The 27,855-nt window shown below is 38.6% G+C and overlaps 1 protein-coding gene across 2 annotated transcripts in view; it reads right to left on the reverse strand.

Annotated features, from left to right (window-relative positions):
- Positions 1–27,855, reverse strand: part of PPP2R2B (protein phosphatase 2 regulatory subunit Bbeta) — a 313,160-nt gene that overhangs the window by 32,011 nt on the left and 253,294 nt on the right. For both annotated transcript variants that reach the window (XM_058170956.1, XM_058170957.1), the window contains one exon: positions 17,372–17,549. In XM_058170956.1, the coding sequence (XP_058026939.1) occupies positions 17,372–17,549 (178 nt within the window). The remainder of the gene's footprint in view (positions 1–17,371; positions 17,550–27,855) is intronic.

Below are 27,855 nucleotides of genomic sequence, written 5' to 3' on the forward strand. Positions count from 1 at the left end.
ACTAAGTTGAGCATCTCTACACTTTTTATTAGGATCATTATGCAGAGTCTCCATATAACTATGCAGGAAGAGAGGGGTGAAGATTACAAACTTTTGCCAAGACAGATCGCCTGACAAGCTAGACAAAGAAAGGATCTAATGCTCTCCAGAAGCTTTTAGCTTTTAGTCCCATACATCTCAAACACATGTTGTTCCCTGTTTACTTAGCCTAACGTTTTGCTGGATTCTTATTGTTCCTATAACAAGAAATATTTTTATTATTTATTTTATTTTTATTTTATTTATTTTATTTGTATAGATGCTGTCAAATGAACTTTGGTTAACTACGTGGAGTTATCCATGTCATGTTTTTGGTAAAAGGATAGAGCTGCTTTCCCATTGCTTTTTCCTGGGACTTTTAAAAAAAACTTTTCAGTCTCACCCACAAGTTTGGGATGATTTGGTTTTCTATGCAGGTACTAACCAGATACAAACCTACCTTTTTTTTTTTTTTTTTGGGAGATCAGTCAAGATTGGTTATATGTTGTGCTATGGATAATGAACAGCCTTCAATTATCCAAATAATTTTCTTTTGTTTACATCTATTTATTCTCAGTGGTGAACTGACAAAAGCCTTCTACTATGTTCCATGAAATCCTATGCATGTTTATTTGAAAGTAAGTTTTTTAAAAAAAATTGAATTTATATCCCGCCCTTCTCCGAAGACTCAGGGCGGCTTACATTGTGTTAAGCAATGTTAAGTCTCAGTATATTCCCTATAGTATATTGTGAACATAGTTAAGACTGCGGCCTTCATTTCTTTCAGCATTCTGATTACTTCAACTGTCCATCATAATATATTCAGTATCTCCCCTTTCTTCTTTTTCTCACCCATGTAAGTCTCAAACATGAAAATTCAGTCAGTAATGTTGGGCTAATCCAGGGGTTAAATGCTACCGGTTCTCTCTGGTTTGGGTGAACCAGTAGTGATGAAAACTACCAGTTTGGGCGAACCGGTAGTGATTAAAACCATCGGTTCACGTGAACCTGTAGTAAAAAAATGCTTTTAAAAAGTAAAAAAAAGGTTTCAACGATCGCGCAGGACAGCTGTGATCGTTGGAACCTTTTTTTTACTTTTTAAAGCATTTTTTTACAACTGGCTCTGGCAAATAGATAGTAAAAAATGCTTTAAAAAAGTAAAAAAAAGAGCTGGCCATGCCCACCCAGTCACATGACCCCCACCAAGCCACACCCACAGAACCGGTAGCAACAAATTTTACATTTCACCACTGGGCTAAACATTCTCTCCCATCTAGACAAGCTTGGAAAACACTGGAGAAGGGACCACTATGGAGATCCTGAAAGCCAAACTATACATTTAAAAAAATAAAATATATCCATATATTAATAATATGTCCAAATTATTTGCCTATAAATAAATCTAATTTCTTTTAAAAATGAAATATCGAGTACATACATTGCAAAAATGAAAAAAAAAAGTCAAATAGTAAAAGAGAGCTAATGAGGACTAAATTATCAAACCATTACATGCTGTAGCAGGAACAGGATTCCTAGCCAATATCATATCTGCAGAAGAGCTATAGCATTCTAAGGTAAGACTTCTATCCACTAGTCATAAATAATGCTATCCAGCCACCTTTAAGCCAGTGCAATGTTATACATGAACTTGTCTTTCCTAACTGTCAATCATTATCCCACTTCTACTTCCCTTCTTTCCAATCTGCACAGTCCTCTGACTGCCCTCAAGAAAAATGGGGGACAAAACCTAGCCAGATGGTGACAGAACAAAGCGTGGAAATGTTATTTTAACACTGGTATAGCCAAGGAAGATTTAAGCCTGTCCCACATATGGGTCAGGAAGGAGATGAAGGCATTTTTATATAAATAAAGATGTTTTCATGAGGCATTTGTAACACGGTTAGGTGCAAGAGGAGTAAAGCTCAGAGATCGGTAGCAGAGTTCACATTACAGCTAGCATGTATATGTCTGTTATATTTGTATATGTCTGTTATATTTTAAGATTCATATTTAGAAGTCACTATAGATCTAAATGAAGAGTAGATCCAGGATAAATACAATAGTTTTTGTGGACCATTATATTCCAAGTAAAATAAGTATGCTGCATTAAAAAATCTGGGATGAAGGAAGCAATCAAGAGGGGTGGCCGAGGGGGTGGGGAAGGCTCACAAAAATGTTTGTGTCTACACTAATTACATCTCCAGCCTTTTATTGTCTTGATTGATTTTTCCCCGCACTATCAACTAACCTCCAGGTAATGATGGTCCCTTTGGTCTAAGAGGGAGGAATTGTAATTTGTTTTTCTTCCTTTAGACAAAATAAAGCCACCCAAAAGACAAAGATTCATAGCATTTCCAATATTAATCATTCCGGCTGAGAGAACTTCCCCCACTGTTTTGGGTCCAAGACTGTCACAAGCCAAAACACTGTAGGATTCATGATCTTGTACATATTTTGGTATTTTTGAAATCCCAGATTAGTGCAAATACTATTGCCCTCAGTCACGTTTTTAACATAGTGGCTACTAGGGTTAAGCTTTCACACTATAGTAGTAAAAACCCAGCATGAGGTAAGTGTATTGGCTTTTTGAAATCTTAAGTTTAGAGAGAGCAGAGAGGAGAGAGAAAAGCACTGAGACTCACTTTGCCCCATGTGGAAAATAAATTAAGTTCCTGCTGTTAAAAGGAGTGAATGGGAGACTGAGAACATCCCATTCCCTTAGAGATTATTGAGAAAAGGTGTCTGTGTGTGAAGATTACTTTCTTTAATGCTATATGATGGGGAAATTGAATAGGTGACCATAACTTCCTTCTTATCCACTCACAAATGAAAATTCTGTTTGAGACAGATAAGGAGGTTCAGTTGGCTGGTCATGTCCCCAGCGTGAGACCAACCACAATGAACAGCTGCCTTTACATGTCCTAGATTTTTTTGGTGATAAAATTTAAGTTTATCGTACACCCTATCTGAATGGTACCCACTTTAAAGTACTCAGATTTGAAATGATTAATCTTCTTACCAATATCTGTAAAATGGACTCTAAGAAGGAACCCAAAAAATTAAAAACAAGAGGTAAAGAAAGAAAATATGTTTCAATCTGATTTACACCAGCACAATTCATTATACTTCTCCACATTTTTATTTATGTACATTTTCTTGCTTCCATACTACTTCATACACTTTTGTTGCTTAAACTTCTCTAGAGAAGGATCCCTCATTAAACTTCTCTCTCTTTTAGTTATCAATTCCAATTAGATAGGGCTTTTTTTTTTCCATTTCCCAACCTCTTTGTTTCTTTTTGTTTGGTTATTTGATTCTCATTCATATTCTAGATCAGTGGTTTTCAATCTGTGGTCTATGGATCCCTGAGAGTCCTCGGTGCCCTCACATGGGATCCGCGAAGGCTTGAAAAAAAGTTATGATTTAAATCTTGTGTTTTGTTAGTGGCTGTGGTCCATGGTCACAAAAGTCATTTAAAGGGGTCCGCAGTGAAAAAAAGGTTGAGAAACAGATCTAGATCAGGGGTGTCAAACTCAAGGTCTGAGGACCGGATCCAGCCCGCGGAGTGCTTAGATATGGCCCACGGGGCCACCCTGGGAACAGTGAAGGACCGGCCTGTGGTGACTCTGCCAGTGAAGATGGAGCTTGGGACGGCCCCGAGCTCCGTTTTCGCTGGCAGAGGGTTGCAGGAGGCCATTGCAGCCGAAAATGGAACTCAGGAGCCTGTTTTTGCTGGCAGAGCGCTTGGGCCACCACAGGCGCCCCCGACACAAATGATGTCAAGCTGGCCATGCCACCCCAGCCCCCTGAGGTCAAACACAACCCTCACTGAAATTGAGTTTGACACTCCTGCTTTAGATGATCAAACCACCCTAATGTAGTATTTTAGTATTATTACTCTCTTTTGTATTCAATCCATATTTTCCACATACACATCTTATGTACACCATTCCTTCGATATTATTTTTTATGCTGCTACCCATATACTCCAGTTTCCCTTCCATACAGCAAAATGGGCCAGAAACTTTGCTTATAATACAGATAGTCTTCAACTTACAACAGTTCATTTAGTGACCGTTCCAAGTTAAAGGGCACTTATGACTGCTGCAGTATCCCTGTAGTCATGTGATCAAAACTGAGATGCTTGGCAACTGGTTCATATTTATGACGGTTGCAGTGTCCGAAGGTCACGTTTTGCAACCTTCTGATAAGCCAAGTCAACGAGGAAGCCAAATTCACTTAACAACCATGTTACCAACTTACCAACTTGCTTCTTAACAACTGTGGCAAGAATGAGTCATAAAATGGGGCAAAACTCATTTAACAAATATTTCACTTAGCAACAGAAATTTTGGCCTCAATTGTGGTCGTACGTCGAGGACTACCTGTGCAGGGTTTTTGGCTTCTTTTGGCAAATATTAATTCCTCACAGAAGACAATGTATTACCAACTACTTTCTCCCAGCATTTATGCATCTTAAAATTACTTGATAATATTTGCATCTTTAGTAATCATTCTACCAAGCTACACAAGGTCATATACTTGTTCTAACTTTTCATTATGTATGTATAACTTGCAATTCCTCATTCCATTTTCCTTGTCAAACCCAACTTTGCTACTTTAATTTTCATATTGCCACTCCTCATGGTATCATTCATTTTCTCTAACATTCATTGCAAATCATTCAGCTTCTCAGCCAAGAACATGGCATCACCTGCATGCTAAAGTGTTCATAAATATAATGTAATCAGTACACTTCTAATATCGTAAGATTCCTTATAGCTATCCAAAAACACATTAAATAAATAAGAGGGTATTAAGTATACATGTTAGTCCCAGCTCAGTGTTGAACCGTTCATTAAATTTCCCACTTATTCTGACACTTGCTTTGTTTCTATCATTTGTGACTCGTATTATATTCAGCCACCAACTTACCCATCTGTACTAATGCAAAACATTTTTAAGCCTATTTACTTTATCATGCGCTGTCTCAGAATCAATAAATGTAAAATGAACTTTCTCATATTTATTGACTTTTCAGTTATCTGCTGATGAACAGAAGTATGTTCTGCATTACTCCAGCCAACAGAAAGACACACTGTATTTCCCAAATTTTGGTCACTGTCAACCTGTCAACCACAGTTCTAACACCTTCTCAGGCTCACGTACAAAGTAATCTTAGAGTTTTCCTATTTACTTTTGCTATCGTTCCCTTTCTATAAGGGAGCAGTAACTGCATTTTTCCAATTGCTGGCAGAGAAACAAATTTGCATAGACTTGTGATAGTGCAGCTACATAGTAATAAAAGCAGTCCTCCTTTAGCAACTGTCTTGTTTAGCCACTGCTTGCCATTATGTTAATGAAAAAGTAACTTTGCAACCAGTCTTACATTTTTAATCTTTGCAGTCTGTAAAAAGATTATGAAATTGTGATGTTTCACTTAGTGACCACTTTGCTTAACATCTGAATTGCCAGCCCCAATGCTGGTTGCTAAACAAGGACTATCTGTAATGTTTATGGTTCTGTTATATTTAAAAAGCTGCAAATGGAGCAAGAAGGGAAGATTATTTGTTGGTTGAGGAAATACAATCTATAATAAATTAAGGCTGTGACAATTTCAATTTATAAAATTATTCAGGGAGCAAAAAGTGTATAGGGCAATTTTCTTCCCCTCTGTACACTTAGTTAGAATCTGGAATAATCCAATAATACTGAACAATGGCTGATTGAAAAAAAACAACAGCATTTCTTTAAACTGAACACAACTGTATTGGGGTATGGGATTTATAATGGTCATCAATTTGGATGTGTTTAAAGAGGAACTAGCCAAATTTATGGCTGATACACCTACCATTTCTGCTCAACAATATTCAATAGTATGAAAGTAATGATATTATGAGATTAAAAAACTATATACTTATTTTTAATTAGTATTTAATATTAATATTTAATATTAAAATATTAGAATGATGAATTTCAGACTCGACAGGAAAAATTAAACCAGTACATAAATATAATAGAATCTTTTTATGGTTAGTCAGATTGCAGGCAAAAAGTTCTTTTGAATGTTTAAGGAATATTTCATACAGAAGATAATGGTCATGTTTCAAGTTGTTTCTACCAAACAAGAGACTGATAGATGGACTAGTTAATAGCATGGATAAGTAGGCCATGGACTGACAACTGACATCTAGTCTTGTAAAATATTTCAGTGATAGTCTCACTTCAGTGATTGGTGCCCATTCTCCTGCAGGAAGCAAGGGCCACAAATTGGCATCACATTAGGAAATCACAGCTCTTTCTGAATGTTTATTTGTCTAGATTTGTTTTAAAGATGCTTAAAGGGTGCTGATAGTCTAAGAACAATTGTAATCAAATAATTGTAATACAATGACTAAGAGCCACAGTGGCGCAGTGGTTATAGTGCAGAACTGCAGGCTATTGTGCTGATTGCCTGCAATTTGGCAGTTTGAATCTCACCAGGCTCAAGGTTGACTCAGCCTTCCTTCCTTCTGAGGTCAGTAAAATGAGGACCCAGATTGTTGGGGACAATACCTACCTTTTTTAGGTTGCTATCTTCTTATATGGGAATAACTTCTTCTGACCACAGTGGAGTTTACTTCTGACATGCATAGGAGTACAAGACTTGGTTTATTAGAGGATTTAAATCAAAGGAATAATGCTGCTGTCAATTCAAAATGACAGAAAGCATTATTATTACGAATCATTACAAAGCTGATATAGTCGGAATGTCTGCAATAAATTGTACCCAAGAACACAGAGATGGTGTGATATGCATTAAATCTGAATTAAGATGTACATTTTTCTGACATATATTTAATTTACAAATTAAGTAGAATTTGAGCCGGGGTCTCTAAGCGATAGTAAATGGCGTCATTAATTCACTCTATTGCTTCTGTAACCTGGGGCACTTAGATTTCCCTAAACAGAATGAAATATAAAGTTTTCTAGATACAAAATGTCTTGAGACTGAAATGTTAAAATTGACTGACTTCAGTGAACTAACTGGATTAGTGTTTGGCAACCAAAATATATTACTATCACCAGTGAGCATACATATGCACAGATACAGCACTGACATGCCTAGAAGGAAGAACTATAACTCAGTTACAGAGCATACACAAGAGTCCAATGCTAAACTCGAGTACATCTAAACAGAAGTAGGAAAAACTCTTTGTCTGAAACTCTGGAGAGCTGCTGGCAGTCAGAGTAGGTAGCCTGTCCAACTGTCTTGCATTGGTACAGTGCAAATTTCAATATATTTCTTCCTAGTCTTGTGGGATTCTACACAGGCATGTAAATATTTGAGGCACAAACCGAGGAATATGCCACTGAAAGAAGTATGATGGCGTCTCCACCTATAACTTTGCACCAGAAACCACTACTTCACATTATATGTTCACATTATGTTCGTATAGCTCAGGGGTAGTCAACCTTTTTATACCTACCGCCCACTTTTGTATCTCTGTTAAGTAGTAAAATTTTCTAACCACCCACCGGTAATGTGCCATGTATCTTCGCCTGCGCATGCCTCTCGCGCACTGTGGATTGGGTTTGGGGGGGGCGCTGGCTACCAATTCTCCTTCTCTGTTACAGTTGCGTGGTGTGGGGGGAGATGCGTGAGCTATTCTGGGACGGGGCTCTTTTGTTTGTGGTCGCACTATAGCGCCATTTAGTTTCACTTATGTAATATGAACTAAACTTATGCGCGGGTGATACAAATAGTATATTTTCAGAAATTTAAATTGTCACGGGGAATTTCATGAAAAACTAATGAAAATGTTTTTAAATAATGCTATGTAAATTTTTTAAAAAGTCAATTAAATTAAAAAAAAGGAAAGTACTTCAGTATCGGACAAAACCCCTAAGGCCCACCATGAAAGCTGGAACGCCCACTAGTGGGTGGTAGGGACCAGGTTGACTATCACTGGTATAGCTGAAGAGCTGAATTAGCTTTGTTCTCCCTCTGCAGCAGTTTATCTGAAATTAGGATCAACTAAAGCGCATCTGTTTTCTATTGTCATAAATAGTGAGGTTTTGCTTAGTGCCAACTGCAATATAACTGAAGGGAAAGGAAAATCAGTAGACCAAGGAGCAATGGAGTGAATGAGCGCTGGAAGAAAATAAATGCTGATTGAAAGAAGAAAGACTGGGACAACTAGCAGTCTTCTTTTGTCCCAATCTTTTTCTTCAGACTGGCAGCAGTTCTTCCATGTTCCTCTTCGTTAACTGTCTGGAACTTGGCTTTTGTGAAGCTTGACAACTATGGTAATCTGCAGCTCTGGCTGGGCTGAACCCCTCCTAACTTTGTTTCCATCATTATCAAGTGACACCACTATTACCCTTTTACTGGTCAAGTAGATGGCTAATGCTATGGCTTAGGACCGGGGTATCTACGAGACCGCCTTCTGCCACCGATAGCCTCCCAACGACCTGTGCGCTCCCACAGAGTGGGCCTGCTCAGGGTGCCGTCGACCAAACAATGTCAGTTGGCGGCCCCCAGAGGGAGAGCCTTCTCTGTGGCAGTGCCGGCCCTTTGGAACGAGTTACCTCCGGGGTTACGCCAACTCCCCGACCTCCGAACCTTGAAGCGGGAATTGAAAACTTTATTATTTAATCGTGCGGGACTAGCCTAAATGCATTTTAATTATAGTTTTTAAATTTTAAAGGGTTTTATGTCGGTTTTGACCGTTTTAGTAAATTGGCCAATTAAATATTCGTTTTAAATGTGTTTTAAATTTGTTATTTATATTATGTGTACTTTTGTGTTTTTAATACGGCTGTAAACCGCCCTGAGTCCTTCGGGAGAAGGGCGGTATAGAAATTGGATTATAAATAAATAAATAAATAAATAATGTAAATCTAAAACCTTTCCTTCATTTTGAGGCTGACTGGAATCAAGACATTCACACAATTAACTTCAAAATAGTGTTGCAGTGATTAGGGAATAGACTGTGTGTTGTATGGTATCAAAACTCAAATTGCATGTAGTGGTAGTGGCACTGCTGTACCTTTAAAGTATACCTCTGGTTTAAAACAAAGGGATCCAACTATGAGAACCAAAATGGCACATGGGGAAGACAAATAATTTGCTAAAATATCTATCTCCCAAACTTTCCACTGCAGGATTCCATTGTTGCAGGGCTTTTCAAAATTAGCAACTTTAAGTCATGTGGACTTCAATTCCCAGAATTCTACAACTTCTAGAATGCTGGCTGAAGAATTCTGGGGGTTGAAGTTCACACATCTTAAAGTTGCCAAGTTTAAGAAACACTGCATTAGTGGAAGTGCTCGCTGGGAAAACAACTGTCAGCTTTGGAGGAGAGAGGATTCACTTTCTTGCCTCTGAATGCAGAATTTTGTTCTTTAAAATTTCCTTCCTGTTCACTATATGATGAGTACAGACAGAAATTCAAGCAAAACAGCCAATATCATATTGACTTTTAGGTAAATGTGGAACATCACCATCTCTCTCCCTAGGAATTTGTTATTACATACAGATAGTCTTTGGCTCTCGATCACAATTGAGCCCAAAATTTCTGTTGTTAAATGAGACATTTGTTAAGTGAATTTTGCCCCATTTTATGACCTTTTCTGCCACAGTTGTTAAGTGAATCATTGCAGTTGGTATGTTAGTAACTGGATTGTTAAGTGAATCCGGTTTCCTCATTGACTTTGCTTGTCAGGAGGTTACAAAAACTGATTGCATGATCTTGGGACATAGCAACGGTCATAAATATGAACCTGTTGCCAAGCATCTGAATTTTGATTGTTTGATTATGGGGATGCTGCAACTGTGAAAAATAGTTATAAGTCACTTTCCAGTGCCATTGTAATTTTGAATGGTCACTAAATGAACTATTGTAAGTTGAGGACCACCTGTATCTCAAGGACCACAGTTCTTTTCTGCTAATTCCAAATATGCAAATGAGCAGTTTTGCATTGGGGAGATAGTGGCATCTTTCTTCCTATATAGATGAATATCTGAGATAATCATAATATGAGGCTAGAGCAAAGAAATGACTTTTATCCTTAGTTTGATACTTAGTCTCTTTCATTGCTATTTAAGTAGAGCAAGACTTAGGTTATCAGATTTTGATCCTTTAAAAATGTTACTTTTATTGTTACAATCCGAAAAATGGTTTTGGATTGGAAATTAGCATTGGATTATTAAGAAGCAATTCTTCTTTGAGACTAATAGTATTTTGATTCAAACAGACTTGAATCCAAAACACTTTAAGCTGGCCATTTTGATTTCAAAATGGCCGTCTTAAAGCTTGAGATTATCTTGAGCACATTGGGAAATGATTGTGTGTTTAAAACAGAGGTTTCAAAAAACGTTCAAGGTCTGAAACATAGTCTACTTGCTTGAAACAGCACATTTCTCACTCAAAACAGTTAGTTCATGCTCAGGATGTTTCAAACACAAAAGAGGCTGGTTCGAACTGTGACATTTTGAATACTATTTGAAGCCAATAAAAGGTGAACCCAAAGTGAAATATGGGGTGCAGTTATATAATTCAGAGGAGTGTCCCTCACACAATTTTTGCAAGCACCTCTAGCTTTTGCAGAACACCAACTTCAGGGTTCTTCAATATTTGTGAACTATGGACATATTGGAAATTTGAAAGCACGTTATGGGCTCCCTTGCAGAACTGATACTGTGAGCTGATGTGCTCACTTACATACAAAATCACTGCCTAAAGGAACATCAACAGTTAGAAAGTACTCATTAATCAAAATTATGGGCTTCAAAATTTTCAGCAAAGGGTTCTCTGCCCGGTTGCTGGGTGGGCATGGCCATGGTGGGTGTGGCCTAGTCAGTCTCCTGCACCACAGCGGGGGGGGGGGCTTTTTGCCCTCCCCAGGCTCCGGAGGCTTTCTAAAGCTTCTGGGAGGGTGAAAACGGAGGCTCCGGTGGCCCTCTGAAGGCCATTTCCAGCCTTCCTGAACTTCCGGTAAGCCTGTTGTTTGCCTTCCCAGAGCCTCCGTACACACTCTGCACTTACCTGCATCTAAAATGGGCAGTGTGGGGACTCCTGGGAGGGGTGGGAGGGCCAGCCAGGAATGGGATTTGGGGGGTTCTCTGAACTGCACAGAATCTTAGCTAGAGGTTCTCCCGAACCCGTGAACCCCGAGAAGCCCACCCCTGCCGCTATCTCTTCTTGTACCCTAGCCTCCTGCAAAATGTTTCCTATTATCTTTGCATACCTCTGCCTTTTGCTGAACAGATAGGCATCAGACTGCAGTTGCCAACATTTATAACAAATTAATCAATTAATTGTATTTTAAGAAGCCTCAAAAGAACGTAAGGGCATTTATGCAACTCTTGAAAATAAAGAGTTGGTATTTTGCTTTGCAATGTGTCAATTTCTTATTTGGTTTTTAATTTATAGGTAGTGACCCTTTGAAGTTACAATGGTGCTGAATCAGGAGACACTCTTTGTATCTGAGGCTGTTCCAGTGTCCGCAGTTGTGCGATTGCAATTTGGGCACTTGGCAACTGATGCACAATTATGATGCTTGCCCGGTTCACTCGGGCTGTGTACCAGATCAGTGTGACCATGATATCTGGTGGGGGGGGGGGACACCACCAGGAAAAACAATGGTAGTTTCAAACCCACAAGGCATGCAGGCTAGGAAGTGTGAGAGGTTGCTGGTCATATCAACCATGGAGTCAGAATCTCTTGAGAAAGCTTGCGAAAGCCTTCAAAGAACATTAGAAGGCTTTGAATTCCTTGAATGCAGCAGAGTGGAATCACATGGCACACTACTCTGACAATGAACGTATATTATGGTCGCTGGCAATTCAAGACTTTCTCTCTCTCTTTCTGCTTCCCATCTCAGCTCTTTTTCAATTCATCAGCTCTTTTCTTTCTCTCCATAGTGAGCCTTCTGGCAGAGGGGAATCTCCTATGATAAACAGTGCTTAGGAAATGCACTTTTTCCCTCATCCAATCAAATGCCATTGAGTTTCATTTCGATACGAGAAAGAAATTTGAATAAAGTCAGCTGTCCACGAAGGAAAGACTTATTACGACCGTAATTTTCAACTTCCTGCTGGCTTCTCCATTGACTTTGCTGGTTGGAAACCACAGGAAATCGCAATCATGTGACATCACGTTTAATGACCATGCATGACTCATTTAATGACCGTAACTGGAACTGCCATCGTAAGTTAATGTGATCATGTGATTTTTTCATTTTACAGCTGCATTGTTTAGTGAGGAAGTTTCCAGTCCCAATTATGGTTGTTAACTAAGTACTACCTGTACAATTATTTTAATTTAAAATAAATATTAATATTAAATATTTAGTTTAGAGAGTCTGACAAGTTCCAAGTGTCTTTGAGCACATCTACACCTCTGAAGCAATGTAATAAAGATTATAAAAAGACCCACAAGGTGACAAAGCCATTTAAAAGAAAGCTTGTAAAAAGTATATATCCAGGGAAGACTTGCACAGTTTATAATGTCTCCGGCTTTATGGAGATTTGATTAATCTCTAGGTTTTGTTGCCTCCATTAGATATTTAGGCATTTATCAGAAATTAATTATACTCCAAAAGTACAACTGGCTTTGCTGAATTGTCTGTTCTAGTAGGAGTTTCCAGACAGGTGAAGGCCTGTTTGATTTTGAGTATCGCTTAGAAATGTGGTAGGTTTAGGACAAAAACTAAATTTGGTTTCAGATACGTTTGGTGATTCAGGACTTTTTCTTTGTGGCAGATTAAAAACAAAAATTTAGCCAGAAATTTTGGAGAAGGAACTTTAGAAACTCCATAAAAGACGTTGTGGGAGGATAGATATCTGGGATTGCAGGATATAAATTGGATAAAGATGGGCTTATTACAATCTTTGGAAGAACAAGTTCAACAGGCTCTGTATGGAATTAAATTTGCAGAAGGCAATCTGTGACTAAAAGGCAGCTAACTGTTCTAGGACAATAGAATGTTATGCATTGAACAGAAGAACTTTCTTAAATATGCCAACATTTCATTTCAGTGTTTACCAAATAGTCTCAAAAAAGTCCCTGCAAAGCAATTACTATCTGCAATGTGACGTAGTTCTCAACTGATAGCAACTTTCTTGGTGGAAGAAAAAAGAGAGACAGGAAGGAGAATTTATGCCTCTTTTGATACAAGCCATGGCTAAAGTTAAATTACATTTCATACTTCCTTAAACCTTGAATATAATTGGCTAAACCAGTTTTCCCACTCAAGCCATTTAATGGGGCTTATATTTCACAGTTCAAACAAACACAGCTTTAACAATCTTGACAGAACATTGAGGTATCTGCATAATCCTTATTTAAAAATTAGATCTTTTAAAGAATCTAGGGCTTTTACAGCTTGTATTATACACATGGCAAGTATTTGAAATGTTATTTTTGCTAATCCTAAAAAGACTTAACTCTGGCAAGATCCTATGCAATACCCCTTACACGTCTTTTATTCTTCCAAGAAGAAATGAGTGGCAATGGATAGTAAACAAGCAGGACCCCATAAACACACTACTAAAAATCAAGCAGCCACTTCAGATATTAGTCAGTTTCATCACAAACTGTTAAATTCTAGCTATGATTTATCAATAAAGCAGGAGAACCTTTTTCTTTTAGGATAGATCAGTTTGATAAAGATGAGGTTGTTATAATCTTTGGAAGAATAGATTCCTACATCCTATGGAATTAAATTTGCAAAAGGTAACCAACCCGTGATAAAAAGGCAGATTAACTGTCAAGGACAAAGTGATGTAATGCAATAAACAAAAAACTAAGGCTATAAATTAATACGTATAAACTGAACCCTATGAGTCAATGCTGACCCACCATTTCTCTTCTGCCAGACAAGGCAACCCATTGCATCCCTTGGCAGACAAAATGATGAATAGATTTATATCTTGTCTTTCCCCTCAGAAGATGAAGGCAGTATCCAGAGCATTCTCTCCTCCCAAGTTTTCCTACAATCTTTCTAAGAACCAGTGAAAGTTAGCCAGGGAGCTTCCAAGGCTGAAAATGGACTGGAACTCGTACCTCCATCATCCAGAACGTTTAACTACCGCACAGTGCTGGCTTTCTTTAGAAAGGATAGCCCTCCACTATCAAAATATTGTACACCTCTTCTAGTGCTTCCGGCTATCTGAAGTCAGGAATGATTTTGGGTCTACCACAGCTTGCTTTGTGTAAAAATAGTCTAAGGAAGTGTGTGAGATTAAACTACAGGTTGAGAGATATGAAGTGCAGCATCCAACGTCTGGATTAAGCTAGTATACCATATCGGCAAACGATCAGACCCTTATGGGAAAATGTATGATGATTCATTCTGCTTCTCTTTACCACTGCTATTATCTCATGGCCTCTCCAGCACCTCTGTCTTTTGAGGAAAAGTCTATGACATACTATCCAGCAAGCCTCTATCTCATTGCTGGAAAAAAAGAAAGAAAAAATACTTACAATTGCACAAACACTTATGCATACATCTGGCTCTGAAGGTTTTTCTTTCTTTTTTTTCAATCACCTTCAGTAACCGGTTTCCATTTACTGCACAGCAGTGTTACTTAGAAGAATACGTGATGTTTTGGACATGCTTTATAGAAGTGAATTATTGTTCTTTGTCCTATTATAATTCCTATTATGGCTTTATAAACTTGACTGGCAGAATCTCATTTGAATGTCGGCTTCTGGCAGCCTGTCATACATCTCGAGCATAGTGAAAGCTACCTATTAATATTTCTTTCCCACATCTTCTCTAAAGGCACCTGTCTTCTAAATTACACCCTACAATGGCTCCTCTTCTCTCCCATGCTAATCTGTAAGCAAAATCTAAACAGTTGTCAGCCAAGCTGGAAAACAGCACCAGCAACTCATCTGAGCTACATGTGCATTCTTGGCTACCTAAACCAGAATATTCTGTGTTGTTGGTAACAAAGCTGTGCAAGAGGCTCAAGGAATTAATTGTTAAGGCAACACTCGAAAGGCAAGGCCACTTACATGTAAATGGAAGGGAAAAACATATCTAGACATACCTTTCTCTTGCAGGAATAAACTATGGAAGAGGATCACATATCCCACACTCCTCTTTGCATCTTTTTTCTCCTCTTTTGCTCTTCCTTAATGCCACCTGCTTCTTCCCTGATTTCCTTCCCCCAAATTCTAACAGTCGCCTTTCACTGTTGCTATTCCTCTTTATCCTCTGTTGCTGTCTTTCTTCTCTCTCTTTTATGCTCCTTATTTGAGCCATGGTGCTTAGAATGCAGCACTGCAGGCTAACTCTGCCGACTGCCAGGAGTTCGATCCTGACCAGCTTTGGGTTGACTCAGCCTTCCATCCTTCCAAGGATGGTAAAATGAGGACCCACAATTGTTGTGGGCAATATGTTGACAGCTTAGAGAGAGCTATAAAGCACTATGAAGTGGTATATAAATCTAAGTGCTATTGCTATTGCTATTTGAACAGAATACCCTTCAAATAAACATACACAGGATGATCATCTTGATTTAGAGCAGGATGACCTCAATTTAGAGCAGGAGTACCACATGGCAAGTACAAAATTAGAATATACTACAAAGAACCTTATTAGAATACTCCCTGTCACTTCCTTGAGCCCTTGTAGCTCTTCCATTTAAGGATCACAGTTTCTTCCTCCATAGTGAAAGAAGTCTAAAGTTTCTGTTCTCTACACCTAACAGCATAGAAACAGCCTCTCCATTGCGTTGCCTTGGAGAAGGAGTTACTACACTCCTCCAGATTGTTCGTTTAACTGTGTCTTCTGTTCTTCCTATTATCAGAGTTTGAGGATTGCAGAATTCTCTATCCTTTCCTTCTTGCAAAAATCTACCAACCTGTTAGCCACATGCCTTCAAACACAAATGCCAGATTTAAAAAAACCCTGTCTATATTTTAATCTGTACTGAGAAGGAAGTTCTGTTCTCCACAAAGTGTGGTAGCTATTAAGGCAAGGGAGAAGTCAATAAATCTTTGTTAAATACAAAGCTTTGTTTGTACCCGCTTAAAATGGCTATAGTTGATGCAGGGCATGCTAGGAAGGCCTACAATGTCACCTTTCCAAATCCAGTCATACTATTAAGGCTGCCTAGAGCAAGCTTGGATTTTTGCCTAGTTGAACAGGAGAGCTCAAAAGAACTCCTGCCCAAATTTTACACTGTAGCCAACTTACAACGCAGAAGGCAGCTGGGCAGGGACATTTGTGCAGCATATTTCCTACCATTATTGCCTCTATCTCAAGACAAAACTACTGTCTATGTGATCATAGAATAAAATATGTATAAGAGAAATATGGAAATAGATCATGAAATTCATCTGAGCTGCATGGGGAAGCAGCTCCTAAAATGTCCAATGGGACAAATTTCCGGTCTGCAGTACACTGGTTTATACCAGTAGGTGAAAAACTTTGCTCTATATATTGGCAAATCCGAATTTTGAAAGCCTGTAGATTTTTTTTTAAGGCGCAAATACTTTTATACAACACAGTTCATTCCTGCAATGTCTACTTCAGTGGCTAATTAAAAGAAAGACAATTTTAAAAATGGAGCAGCCATTTTGAGAAGTGCTTCTCCTGCAGCTTTGCCATAATCAAAGCACTATTTCTCAAAGTGTCTGTCTTCTTCCAAAAGAAGCTGCTGCTTTGGTGCCCATCCAAGGTCATCTGAGCATGCACATGCCTACTGAGAAGACACATCCTTGACTGTTGACAAAGGATGGCACTTCTGAGGAATATGATCACATCGATGCTACAACAAATGCTGCTTTGCTCATGGAACAACAATAGAGAGAAGCACCCTCGACCCTTTAAATAGTTAATACTTACGTAAACTTATCTTCATGACACAAATCTCATGGAGAACATCTGCTCATCACCAAAGTAAGCATTTGATTAAACTTCAAAACTGCATGTTACTGAAACATTTCAAATAAAAGTCACAGGGATTCCAGCAACAGAATTATAGAAAGAATCTCTGAAAAGATATATTTTCTCTTTCTGGGTTCCTCCTACATTTCTTGTTTCACTTTTTAAATGGCAGTAATGCACTTTCGCTCTTGAGTCACTATTTAGCATTAAATCATACTCATAAAGAATCATAAAAAAGGGAACAAAATCTGCAGATTAAACAGGCCTCAGATATGATAATTTTGAGTAAAAGTTGGTGTATAGGATAAAGGTAGATGGGGCCCAGGAAAATGAACAAATGTAAACTGAACGTTACAACCAACCATTGAAAAGATTTAACTTGTGTATTGAGCAATGTACTTCTTCTTAAAACACGACTCTTCCAACTGGATGATATTTCCAGGCAGACTCATGCAGCAAAGGATACTAAAACTTTGATTGGTTATTTCAAAGTTCCATAAGTTTATCCTCAAGTCATCTGCTGACATGTAGGTTTCATAGTCACTGTTTACAGAAATGGAATTGATGTGATAGGTATGTGCATTTGCAAAGACTCTTCTGGGAGTTGCCTCCACCATTAAATCCATGGGCCTTAGCACAGGTACCTAACAAAGACAAGAAACAAAAAGAGTTAATCAAATATAATCAGTACTTTTATCAAAGAAATTATCACACAGTATACTGTGTGTGTTTGTTTCAGTATTTCATTACTGTTTCCATGTTCCCATGCAACAGTCTTCCTTGAATGGTCACTATGCTGCTATGTTTGTTGCATAATCAGCACTGTCATACAACAATTCAATGTTCACACTTTCTTCCTCTGGTTTTTAAATGTGGCACCAGACAATTTAATTTCATTAGATAAAATATACATACTCAGCAGATTTATGTAAACCAATCAATGAATATTTTTCTTTATTTGGTGCATTTTACTTGGCTTTTTTTTTTACATCACATCTTATTGCTGTTCTATTGTACTGAAGTGCTCTGTAGTATTTTCAGGTGCAGCATTTGATACAAAAATGAAGACATTATATTTTTTTTATAAATGAGTCCAAAGGAAGGATATGAATTTGACAAGCAAACTAACTGAATGATATAACTAGAATATCTGTCCCAATACTGTCAAGAAAGAAATTAAGAAAACTTCAGATCAATCATATAACCAATCAAATTACCTTGGATCAAACACTCATTCATTATTTAACATTAGATAATATTTCTAAGGAATCTATCTGAAAGGTACTAAAGATTCCATTTTTTGTCATCCTCAAATCACATGATATTCATATCCTACCAACAAGGATAATAAAAGAAGTGGGATCACCCAGGGCCCCACCTAAAGACAGATATATAACTCTATCTTATTCCTTATTATACTTATTATTCAATATATACTAATAAGCTGCTGCACCAATCAATGAGCACATGAGTTAACACCAGCAGAAATAAATAGCAGCATACATAATGCCTTCAACTACATAACACCATAGGACAACTTAATAGAACAGCTAGTGGCGGCCGGTGCCAAGAAACCATTTCCTCACAGCAACTTCATTACTAAGCATTATTGTCCGTATGTTGTCTAGGGAGATTTCCCATGGCTGGAGTGATGGAGATGGGAGCATGACAGCCCAGATCAAGTGACTCTAGGACACAGGAGCTGCCAGCTCCAACTCTGAGTGTAATGTGATGAGCCTGCTTTCTAATTCAGCCTGACATATGCAATGATGCATCATTTGCTCTTGGAGGGCCTGCCGCAGCTATCTAGGGACATAGGCTAGTATTCTGCCTGTTGGAAGCAAACAGTCATTCAGACTGTCAGAAACAGGATGGTTTTCAAAAGCTCCCAGGTTCGTGGATAGTCTTTCTGGTACGCTGAGATTTCCACCTTCTCCAGTAAGTTCACTGCTGTTAGCATCCAGTCTTCAATGATAAGCAAATGTTCCATCTTCCAATATTGCGCTACCACAGAAAGATGTATATTGGAAAGGAGAAGATGGATCGACTATTTTTAAAACAAATATTGGATTAAGAACTACTAAATAGCTTATGAATGAATAGAATGTACTGTATATTTTCCTTTTTCTTTCTTTTTCTTTACTATGGAGAAGGGGAGTTAAGGTTCTAGGGGATGGAATAGAATAGAATAGAATAGAATAGAATAGAATAGAATAGAATAGAATAGAATAGAATAGAATAGAATAGAATAGAATTTATTGGCCAAGTGTGATTGGACACACAAGGAATTTGTCTTGGTGCATATGCTCTCGGTGTACATAAAAGAAAAGATACGTTCAACAAGGTACAACATTTACAACACAATTGATGGTCAATATATCAATATAAATCATAAGGATTGCCAGTTAAGGTTCTAGGGGATGGATGGGAGTCAATGGATAGTTTGTGTATTCTAGTTTATGATTTTTAGATATTATACCCTGTATATTGCTCTGGGAAGTCTGGGGGTGGGGTGGCGGGATTGGGTGAAGGGTGAACGGGGGAGGGGGAGGGGAAAGGGGGAGGGTTGGTGGGAGGAGGACGGGATGTATGGGTAACACTTTTTTGTAAAACTTTTCAATAAAAAAAAAAGCTCCCAGGTTCAATGGTTAGACCAGAGTTCCCTGAAAACGAGAAACAAACAAAATTAAAAGTAGGTAAGACTAGGCTGGGGCAAAGCAATACATCAGCGGATAGGGTAATCAAATATGTTTGAGGAGATTGTCAAACTGGATGGCTGAACTAATTTCAGAAGGTTTTTTCCCCACTCTAGTATTGTTGAACAAATGGAACACAGGACAGGGAAGTGGATGAGCATTCTCCTATTAAAATATTGCAACTGAAACAAATGAATATTGCAGTGAGAGGAATCATATTTCTATGGAGCCTATGTGGCTACTAACCGAGTGTATATGCATGCATATACTCTATGTACAGGCTCAGATAGACATCAGAATAACAGACTTGGAAGGAACCTTGGAGGTCTTCTAGTCCAACCCCCTGCCCAGGCAGGAAACCCTATACTATTTCAGACAAATGGTATCCAATCTCTTCTTAAAAACTTCCAGTGTTTTCTGGAGGCAAGTTGTTCCACTGATTAATTGTTGTAATTGTCAGGAAATTTCTCCTTAGTTCTAGGTTGTTTCTCTCTTTGATTAGTTTCGATCCATTGCTTCTTGTCCTACCTTCAGGTATTTTGGAGAATAGGTTGACCCCCTCTTCTTTGTGGAAGCCCCTGAGATACTGGAACACTGCTATCATGTAGCCCCTAGTCAGTGGTGGGTTTCTACCAGTTTGCACTGGTTCGGAAAAACTGGTAGCGGTAATTTGGCCTGGGTCGCCGAACTGCTAGTGACCGCTGGCTGGCCACACCCCTGAATCGGTAGCCCAGTCACCGCTCCCTTGCCCTGCCCATCCACATGACTGCCGGGAAGCGGTTGGCAAAGAGGCTTCTTGCAGTCGCATTGAAAAAGAAAAAGCCTCCCAGCTGCTGCTTCTTTGAGGGCTGCTTTGCGGCTGCTGGCCGCAGGCTGTCGAAAACTACCGGAGGGCGTCAAAAAAGCCGCTGCGGTCGCATCCTATTGCCTGCTGTGTCATGCTTGGACTGACACATCTCATTGCCTGCTGTATCAGCCGGAATGTGGCCAACACAAAGAATGGGCGGCGACAACAGCAGCTTTTTTGGTGACCTTCGATAGTTTTTGGTGGCCTGCAGCCAGCTGCCACCTCTTTGAGAGCTTTTGCTTTTTTGCTTTTTCCCAGCCACCACCTCTTTGCCAGCCGCTTCCCAGCAGCAGTGGCTGGCTGGAGGCCGCCAAAAACTACCAGAGGTCAGGTTGCCTTCTGTACTCTGGACCAGCCACCACGGGAGAAGGGTAAGCAGCCTGAAGAAAGAGTTAGTGGTAGAGGAGGAAACAGGGTAGGTCCAGGGCCACTGAAGGAAGGGAAATGGGACAACGTGTGTGACTGGCAAAGGGAGGACAGGGCCAGGCCAGGGCAGAAAATAAGTAGATAAGTATAAATTTAAAAAAAAAATCCTACCTTTTTCTGTGAGTGACATCATGTTGGCCACACCCACTCAGTCACATGACCACCAGGCCACGCTCACCAAGCAAGCCACATCCACAGAACCGGTAAGAAATTTTTTTGAAACCTACCATTGCCCCTGTCCTTGTTATCATTGAACTAGATATACCCAATTCCAACAACTGTTCTTTATATGTTTTAGCCTCCAGTCCCCTAAATCCCTAGAGCCTATGTAATATATATTTCTTTTCTTTAGACATATTCCAATTGTAGGAATGCCATTAATAAAAAAGAATTGGTAGTTAATTAATGTATCCAAACTGTACAAATCTTCCAATTAATCATGACGGAAACATTTTTCAAATATTCAAAAGCTACGGCTGGAGACACCTCTCAATTCTGTACTTTTTGTATGCATTGCTCACTGAAATGTACCACAAAGTTTGGAATGCGCAAAGGCCAAAGATTAATTAAATCTGTGAAGTGCTAGAAGGAGGCAAATAAGTTTCTCCATTTTATCAAGTATTAATCAGTTTTGAGTATTTGGGGCATATGTACATACAGAAGCTAAACTTATTCAATACTTTTCCTGCTAACCATGAATTATAATCACGGACATTTTCTTCCCAAGAAAACAGGCAGGCCGTGGAAACCTCACATTTAATATGAAAGAAATGATGGATTTAAAAATATATCCCTGCAGAGCACATAGGAGGCTTCAGATGTTGCTGAGTTGCAATATTCAATATTCTTCAGTATTGATTGTGCTGGCTGGGCCGACAGGAGTCGTTCCACAGATTCCGGGGAGCCAAACATTCCCTGTTTCTGCCGTAGGGAATCAAACCCGGAACAGTTGTTTCCAATGTGTTCAGTCAGAAGTCACTTGATGGCTTTGATTTTATCTTACTACCTGTTTGTTATACAGGTAGTCCTTGACCACAATTGATCCTAACATTTCTGTTGCTAAGCGAGATGGTTATTAAGTGACTTTTTCCCCTTTAATACCACAGTTGTTCATTGAATTACTGAAGTTGTTAAGTTAGTAACATGGTTAAATTGTTAAGTGAATCTGGCTTCCTCATTGACTTGGCTTATCAGAAGGTCGCAAAAGATGATCCCATGACCCCGGGACATGGCAATCCTCAATAAATATGAACCAGTTGGCAAACATCTGAATTTTGGTCACATGATCATGGAGATGCTGCAATAATTGTTTGAAAAATGGTCATGAGCAATGGTGGGATTCAATTTTTTTACTACCGGTTCTGTGGGCGTGTTTTGGTGGGTGTGGCATGGCTTGGTGGGCATGTCATGGTGGGCGTGGCAGGGAAAGGATACTGTAAAAATCTCCATTTCCTCTCTACTCCAGGGGAAGGTTACTGCAAAATCCCAAGTTCTTCCTGATCAGTTGGGACTCGGGAGGCAGAGAATAGATGGGGGCGGGGCCAGTCAGAGGTGGTATTTACTGGTTCTCCACACTACTCAAAATTTCTGCTACCGGTTCTCCAGAACAGGTCAGAACCTGCTGAATACCACCTCTGGTCATGAGTCACTTTTTTTCAGTGCCGTTGTAACTTTGACTGTCACTAAATGAATTGATGTAAGTCTACACTGTTTTTAATACGACAGAACAAGCCACATATAAATGGGATGGTGATCATCACAGGCCTTCACTATATATGCAACCCTTGCAATTTACTGAAGATTTCCAGTTCCCAAAGTTAATAAAGTATTAACCCTCCCTGAGTGGCAACATTCATTTTTGGTTACGATTCAGAAGTTAATGTAATTCTAAAAGCAAAGGGAACAATCTTCCTTTTAACTTCTACCTTTAGGCAACCTCAAATTAAACCAGGAAAAAGATAAATTTGATGGCTGCTATTTCCAAGGTTTTTTTTTCTTTATCAGACTCACTCTATCCCTCTGTGGGTCCATCTATTTATCTCTCCAGCTGGAACAAAAGCTTAATCAAACATATTGCATCCTTGGGTTTTATAAATAAATAAAGATTTGCTTTTGGCATATGTCCTTTTTATTCATTTAGGGATCCTTCTACTATGGAGAAAAATTGGGAGAGGTGAACTTCAAAGCAGAATGGAGTAGGAGTCTACAACAGGCAGAGAAAGCCAAAAGCTAAAGTGTAGGTGAAAACAACTACTGAACTCGCCTATTAAACCAAAACCTTGCTTTAGGTCTTTTTCAGACAGCAGCCACCATTGTTGAGCATGTGAAGGCGAGCAGAAGCAGTAGGCTGTTTGCTTTAATGAATGTGCCTAAGTGGTTCTTGACAGACTCAGAAGCAGGAGCCCTGTTGAGCTTTTCCATTACCATTTCCCTACAGAGCTTGTGTCTAGCATGCTGATATGCTGCATCTCCAAAGCATATGAAGCTATGCAAGACATTTAACCAATAACAATAACAACAACAACAACAACACATGGGGAGAATGAAGAAGCTACACAAGAATACATGGGGCGATGCAAGAGGGCAGGGGGCTATAAAATAGTAAACAGGAAAATGACATTTGCCATATTATAGCCCCCTGCCCTACATCTTGTATCACCCCATGAGTTGTATATCCCCATCATCTGGCATCACTACACAGCCTAACAGAGAAAGCTGAGATGTGGCCCAAAGAGAAGAAGTTGGAATCCTAACACATCTCTTGCATAAATTTGCCCTTTCATTCCCAATAGGTTAGACCAGGAATAGAGTAGAGTAGAGTAATGTAGAGTAGAGTAGAGTAGAATAGAATAGAATAGAATAGAATTCTTTATTGGCCAAGTGTGACTGGACCAAGGTTAGACCAGGAATGTCAAATTGCGCCCTGCAGGCCAGATGCGTCACACGCTGGCCATCCCCACCCCCATTTTAGCCAAGGGGGGGGAAAAGTCGCAATACGTCACATAAGGACAACATGACACCACAAGTTGGAGACACCTGGGTTAGACTATGTGTGGGTATCATGTATATCCTTTTTCAAAAGAAAAAGAAAGGGAACTACGAGCCTTAGCAAATAGTTCTTGTAAGTGGATATACCAAATATGATGATTATTTGCAAAACTGGTATAAGTGATCCTGTTCTGCATCTAGGCTGCAATCGAAAGAATGTGTCATTCATATGAAGCCAGATGGCATGAAGTTTGAAGTAATGTAATTTGGGGTTATGGATGGGTATAGATTCTGATAAACAATTTTCAATTTACTACCACGGCATTAACAGTGTGAATGTGTCTTCCATTAACTCTAGGAGGGGTTTGTAATTATTTACTAGAAAGATAAAAGAGAAGAGACCGAAGAAAAAATACATATGGAATGCACGTGGGCTAGGGATGTATGCAATGGTTCATGTATGATACTTGATGGAATGCCTGATATACTGGATTGAGAAGCAGGACGACCACTTCCGCTTATTTTTTTTCTTCTCCGCCTAGTGAGTCAGGCGTATAACTAAGTTCTTGTATTTACCAGTACCAAATAGCGCATTTCTTCTGCCTCACCCTGCTTTTACAAACCATGACTGAAGGGACAGACTGCTTTTGCTTCTGAAATTAGGCCATCGTTCACAATTCGTTCAAGTCCCCCCCCTCACGCCTTAAAACATTGGGAGTGCAGCATTGAGTCCCCTCAGTTGAACTTCATAAACATCTGACTTTGCATTTGATAACACAATTTTGCTTTGCATAATTCTCTCTGTTTAGTGACACAAGAGGAAACTATCAGTCTGAGATTTTATCCGCAAGCTTTTTTTGGAGGGGGGGGGGAAATAATTGATCGGACCACCAAATCTGAGACCGATGGGTTAAGCGTAGATTGAAAAGAAACACAAAAAGGTTTTGTAGAATGATCTAAAAGCTGGACTGAGGTATATCCAATATTACTCCTCTGAATTTAATTTATTTACTGCAGCTTTTCTTTTGTTTTAAACAACAGTATTATGTAGTTACCAGAGGCTTTCTCTCCACTGTGTCAACAGCTTCTGTAGATTTATGGGCTTCTTAGCAATTCACTACTAAAATATAGCTATCCTTTCAAGTGATCTCACTGATATATTTCTCCTTTCTAAAAAGAGCTAGCGGACAAAAAGTCATCTCTCAGATTGATAGTTTCCTCTTGTATCACTAATCAGGGAGAATTATGCAAAGCAAAATTGTGTTATCAAATGCAAAGTCACAGCAATCAGATTCCTCTTGATAACTCTGTTGGGCATATTGTTTTTACAATAAGCCTAGACGCAGATACTGACAAGGTAATTGCTGTGGCAAATCAGAGGAATAGGAAAAAAATTCCAGGAGGCCAGTTCTGTCTTTCAAGGCTCAATGCTGATTTTACAAATATGAAATGGTTGAATAATGAGGAGAAAAGATTCCATTTGTGACCAGGGCAAGAGAATATAAAAATGCAAAGAGGCAATAAAAAAACCCCTCTTTCACTCTTCTTATTTTTCAGAAAGAAGAATTTCACAGTTTTAGTTCTTAATTTTGTAAAAGGAAAAATTGACAAGGAATACCGTCAGTGAAAATTGTACACCTGAAAAGACTGATTCCATATGTCATTTTTCCTCCTCAGAAGCTTGTCAATGTTATTCTCAAGTCTGCATAACCGATAAAAACAGAGCCACAGCACATATAAAATGAGCACAAATCACAGGGCAAAACAGCCTGCATGCAAATGAAAGATTGGGATGCTACTGTAGTTCCCAAAAGGTCAGCTTCCCATACCTTTAAAACTTCTCAGTGAAAAAAAAAAGGTTGGTTTCACACATCACATAAATATTGATTTATAAACGCAACTTGGAGCCGTAAACCAATGCCCACAAGGTTTGATTAATGTGTAATGCTAAACCCAAACCATCATTTATGAACCATAGCATCTGGGTTCACCCAGCACAGTGAGGCAAAATACAGCAGGCCCTGTTATGGATGTGCACTCAAAAATATTCTCCATGAAACAGCTATTTCTTCCTATGCTTTCAGCAGCCTATAAAGATCATTTGTTAGAAGTGCAGTAAATGAAGGAAGTTTCAGGCTTACTACTCTTCCAAGTCTAAATGTCAGTAACTGGCATTATTCTGTTAAAAGTTCCCATTCAGTTTTTAGTTCTAATCAGTTCTCTAAATTACCTTTTCCTTCAGAATTTGAAAATATTTCTTTTCTAGGCTGCATAAACAGAGGGATAGAATCAAGATCACATTAAGTGTTAATACTACTTTATAATGCCTTGGTAAGGCCACACTTGGAATATTGCATTCAGTTTTGGTTGCCATGATGTAAAAAAGATGTAGAGACTCTAGAAAGAGTGCAGAGAAGAGCAACAAAGGTGATTAGGGGACTGGAGGCTAAAACATATGAAGAACGGTTGCTGGAGCTGGGTATGTCTAGTTTAATGAAAAGAAGGACTAGGGTAGACATGATAGCAGTATTCCAATATCTTAGGGGTTGCCACAAAGAAGAGGGAGTCAGGCTATTCTCCAAAGCACCTGAGGGTAGAACAAGAAGCAATGGGTGGAAACTGATCAAGGAGAGAAGCAACTTAGAACTAAGGAAAAATTTCCTGACAGTTAAAACAATTAATCAGTGGGACAACTTGCCTCCAGAAGAAGTGTCGTTTCAACACTGGAAGTTTTTAAGAAGATGTTGGATAACCATTTGTCTGAAGTGGGTGTAGGGTTTCCTGCTTAAGCAGGGGGTTGGACTGGAAGACCTCCAAGGTCCCTTCCAATTCTGTTATTCTATTCTATTCTATTCTATTCTATTCTATTCTATTCTATTCTATTCTATTCTATTCTATTCTATTCAAAGAGATCACTGATGGAGCTTTTGGTCTATCACTCTTGTTCTATTTGTGGTGGGCCATCTGCCTCAGAGTGAACACTTTATAGATGAATTGTCCATCTATCCATCTTCTCCTTGTAGTTATCACTTCTCAATGTTTTATCCTCCAGGAATATCTTTACATGCTGCGTTATCAATTTTCATTGTTGCAAGAGAGCTCTCTTGCAACAATGAAAGAGGACTCTTACAACTTAAATTATTACATTCTTATAAATTAGTATAAGTTTTATACGGGTTTCTCTACCATCTAGTTTATAAAATTGGTGATAATACTAAATAATGTAATCATTAATAACTATTAATTATTAATAATAATCTAATATTGATGATTTATTTACCAAACTTCTTGTGTATTCAATTGAAATTGAGTGCTACCAATGGACGCTGCAAAATCAAAATTAACACTTACAGTGCTTAAATAACCTCTAATTTCTGTTTTCTTTTGCTCAAGGTTATTTAGTAAATCCTGGGAATCACAGGCCAGTTCTTTGAAACTAGAGACTAACTAGTTCCTGAAATATTCCCAGGTTGTTATTTGGTGTTTGCTAATGACTCTTAATAGCATTTCCCCCCCAAGGGCATTCCTAAAAAAAATCTGATATCTTTGGATGAAAAAATGTTTAGTAGTATTAGGAACATAATGACCTTCTTTTACATTAAACATAACAGAATAGTTTAGTAACACAGAGCGCTTTGATATAATAAAATAACTCCAATCAGAAATTAGCAAGAGTTGATCATTCATGGTCCAGAAAAGTCAAAAGATCCTGCCTTGGATGCACTGAATTTCTTGATGAGATCAGTTCAGCATGCAAATAGTATCCACTAAGCATTTTTGGAACTCTCTTAAATGCTTACTGCAAATGGAGAAAACATTTTTTTAAAAAAACCAAAAAACCAATTACTTTTGTTACAATGCTTTGGTGAAGATCTGATAACTCAAAATTAATTTGTTCTGCCACATGAGTTTTATAGCATTTTATTCCTTTTATAAAAGCCATGTGTTTTAAATTGCCCTATCTATCACAAATGATAATGTTATTGAGAACTT

This window comes from Ahaetulla prasina, chromosome 2, assembly GCF_028640845.1.
Source record: "Ahaetulla prasina isolate Xishuangbanna chromosome 2, ASM2864084v1, whole genome shotgun sequence".
In the NCBI taxonomy this organism is placed as follows: Eukaryota; Metazoa; Chordata; class Lepidosauria; order Squamata; family Colubridae; genus Ahaetulla; species Ahaetulla prasina.